General features: G+C 38.4%; 1 protein-coding gene across 1 annotated transcript in view; it reads left to right on the top strand.

Moving 5' to 3' along the window:
- LOC106879255 (ubiquitin-conjugating enzyme E2 2) overlaps nucleotides 1-3,957 on the top strand; it is a gene marked incomplete at its 3' end in the record, with an annotated part of 59,414 nt that overhangs the window by 53,918 nt on the left and 1,539 nt on the right. The window contains exon 5 of the mRNA XM_014928752.2: nucleotides 2,931-3,036. Coding sequence (XP_014784238.1) covers nucleotides 2,931-3,036 — 106 coding nt within the window. The remainder of the gene's footprint in view (nucleotides 1-2,930; nucleotides 3,037-3,957) is intronic.

Genomic DNA, 3,957 nt, shown 5'->3' with positions numbered 1-3,957 from the left:
CTCAACTTTTTGTGAATTTTAGAAACATTTAGATTTTCTTATTTACACTTGTAATTACTTGTTTAATTATGATTTGCGTTTAAACACAAGAAATATTGGGTGGCGGTGGACATTACTATGGGGGTATTAATTCTGAAACTATTCTTTGTTTGAGATTTTAGAAACATTTTATAAAATAATAGATTTAGCAACTGAAACGTTTTTTGAAATGCAACCTTGTCAGGTGGCAGTTAACTTCACCATTTAGCATTTAATCCAACGATATCCAACCCAAATATTCTATCTGTTTATGTTCAAACTGACCAGATCCAACCTCTCACACCTACCCTGCAATGTCATTCTAAAATGTATGTATATGTTTGTGTGTGTCTGTGCTTGTCCCCACCCAACATCGCTTGACAACCAATGCTGGTGTGTTTACGTCCCCGTAACTAAGCATTTCGGCAAAAGAGGGCCAATAGAATAAGTACTAGGCTTACAAAGAATAAGTCCTGGGGTCGATTTACTCAACTAAAGGCAGTGCTCCAGCATGACTGCAGTCAAATGACTGGAACAAATAAAAGAATAGAATACCATTGAAATCTTGAGGCTACAAAATAATGGCTGATCAATTCAAAACAAGGTGAACAAATAAGCAATACATTTGACAAATCTGATTGCTAGAGGGTTAAATGTGGCCACCCAACATTTAATGTCCTCTTTTCCTTGCTTGAATGGAGTTTATTGAGGCAGATTTTCTATGGCCAGGTGCCTTTCCTGGCTGTAACTGTCATCTGTTTTCAAGCAAGATTAATATTTCTCCATTGCCAGACATCTTTACACAGAATAGTTAAACATAAATGACACTGCTTGTGTGACTGTGACACCCATTTGCAATTATCATGTCAAGACATGGACACACACACACACCTACATTTTATATATTTTCAAGGGGGCTTCCGTACAGTTTCAATTTTATCTGCAAAGCATTGATTAGCCTGGGGCTGTAGCAGAAGGCACTTGCCCAAGGTGTTGCTTAGTAGGATAGAACCCAAAAACCATGTGGCTGCAAAGTGAGTTTCCTAACACAGCAATCCCTGCCCAGATAGATCTCTGGTTAAAAGTGTTTAAGCCATGGCCAAACTACTCAGTTATTGAGTACATCCTTCCTTTTTCAGATATTTCATGCCAGATATTCACTGCCTCTAATGAATGGAAACCTTCAAAAATTCCTAGTAGGGCCAGGCTGGTCTTCAGAAAAAAAAGCAAAAAAAACTAGAGGCTGATTATTTCAAATACTGGCTTTGTCTAAGGACCTCCTGGCAAAGACTACATCACAAAGAAAGACAGACAATGGGCCCTTTCTCTTCACACCTCAAAAAACCACCAGTCCCTTACAGACACTAATTCTTGCTAGAGCACTGCTCCTACCTCTGAGATGGTACTACCCTAAACTGGTTCTCTCCTGTCACTTCACTTGGTACTTTTGATCTACTTGTCTCGCTTCCTTGTTCTGTCACCCGTATTGCATTCACCAACTCCTCGCCCATCTCTGTGCTGATCACTTATACCCAGTTCACAAGACATTGCCCCTCTGAAATTCTTTCCTTGCATGTCTTTTACTGCAGTCATTAACTCGGAACAGTTTCACTCTTTTGTTACAACATTTCTGTTGAAACGCACTACTTTCATCATCGTCGTTGTCGTTTAACGTCCGCTTTCCATGCTAGCATGGGTTGGACGATTTGACTGAGGACTGGTGAAACCAGATGGCTACACCAGGCTCCAATCCGATTTGGCAGTTTCTACAGCTGGATGCCCTTCCTAACGCCAACCACTCCAAGAGTGTAGTGGGTGCTTTTCGTTTTAATTAATTTTGAAAATATGTTGAATTCAGTAAAATTTTATTATTAATCTAGTGTTTGGACCATAAATTCAACATGAAATTTTTGAGGGGTTTAATTTAGATAGCTTAAAACAGTAAATTTGCATTGTAGAACCAAGAGTGGTTCCAGGCTGGTTTTGACAGGTATGAGATGGAGGTTGTGTGCAAAGACATTTCTAACAGGCTATGCTGATTCAGGCCATAGTAAAGGGCCTTGAGAGTGGCTTGGGGTGGGGTCTTCTGTATCTTGATAATCCACTTAACTGAATCTTTTGCAAATTTAGAGAAGAAAATGTCTAAACCTGGAAACAATGTCTACAGTTGGTAGGTTTCTTGATAAGTAATAATTGCAAATGGTGTACCTTGTGTAAACTTGCACGATTGTCAACTGCAAGAGCACCCATGAAAGGGATTCCTTCAAATACTATGAAGACTCCATAAGGGAAATTGATAGCTTCTGCGATTTTGGGGAATTAATTAGCAGGGAAGGTATGTGCTCCTGAAAGCATAGCTATCAAAATAGTAAGAAAATGTGGACATTGGAGGCAGAAGATGTGCGAAAGAGACCAGCATCTTCTACTGGATGTGTTGTTAGTGTCAGAGAGCATAAATGACAGTCCGAGTCAAGATGAATATATAGTGGAAGAGAGAAAACGGTGTGTTATGGACATGTGATGCATATGGTTAATAGCTTGGTAGAAAAGAAGAAAAAAAAGAGAGTACCAAATGGAAAGAACATGTTGGAAGAAGAGAGAGAGAGAGCGAGAGAGAGAGAGAGAGAGAGAGCAGAAAGTCTGAGAACTGATCTGAAGATGCTTGATCTTGCAAAAATTACATGTTTTGTGACCTGGTGAGATGCTGAGCAGGAGGAGACTTGTCTGACCCATGCAACCCTGGAAAAGTAGATGTAAAGATAATGTACAACCTTCAGCTGTACCTTATGTAAAGTGTTGGTAAGAAATCTGATGTCTAAAGTTTCTGTTTTTTAACAATCTGATCTGAATTGTTTGTTTTTGATCATGTTGCTCATGCTGTAATTTCTTTTCTCTTTTTTTTTCTTTTTAAGATAAATTTTACAACGAGAATATATCATCCAAATATCAATAGTAATGGCAGTATCTGTTTGGATATACTACGTTCACAGTGGTCACCAGCATTGACTATCTCAAAAGGTGAAGTTTTATATTTATTTATTTGTCTCTAAGTCCTCGTGTGTAAAGTAACTTGCTATTTAACTCCCCGCATCACGTATTCTCTCCATGATCTAATCGAAGCATAAAAGGTAGTGTTAATGTATGGCAGGACTGGAGCTAATACATGTTTGACCTCAACTCAAAGGCCTGGTCTATGTCGTAGCAGCAGAGAGAATTCCACTTGAAGTACTGAAGTATCAGGTGGTTGTGTTGAACTGGTCAGAAAGTAGAAATCACTAAAACTTAATTAAAAGTTGGTGACTATTGGACTAAATATTTCACATTTGGCTTCACCTCTCTTTGTATTTTTTAAATTGTGGGTTTCACTTTTTTTTGTGAGAAAATATAAGACATGGTGAATTAGGAGAGATTTAATCCAACTCCATCTTCTGATCATATGAGTACAGGAAAGTGATGAAAGCCACTTAACAATGCAGAATATTCACTTTGTGTCTTGTTAACCCCTTTAGCATTTAAACTGGCCAAATTGGTCGAAAGATTTTCCTGCCCATTGTTGGTGAGCTCCAAATCAGCATCAACTGTGATCATCTTGTCCAATCTTAAGATGAAGATAAACATTTAGGGCAACATTATCCAGCATCCACCCCTCCCTTAACCCTTTCGTTACCAAACCGCCCAAAGCCGCCCGAAAAAAATTTTGGTTCATGTGACCAAGCCGCCCAAAACCGCCCGTAATCACCTATTCATATTTAAATGAGAATATCTGAGCAAATCTCGTTAGTACATTCGTGAAAACACGTGATTATTTGTGTAAACAGTTCAGCTATAGTTTTGTACAACAATCGACGTGTTTTTTTAATTTTGTGAATTTTGGGAGATTTTTTTCCAAATTTGTTCCTGTTGTGTTTTCAAAATTTGTAATCCTGACAAAAAAATGGA

The sequence above is a fragment of the Octopus bimaculoides genome, chromosome 25 (assembly GCF_001194135.2).
Source record: "Octopus bimaculoides isolate UCB-OBI-ISO-001 chromosome 25, ASM119413v2, whole genome shotgun sequence".
NCBI lineage: Eukaryota > Metazoa > Mollusca > Cephalopoda > Octopoda > Octopodidae > Octopus > Octopus bimaculoides.
The sequence above is the reverse complement of the archived record's forward strand: the minus strand, read 5'-3'. Positions and strand labels throughout refer to the sequence as shown.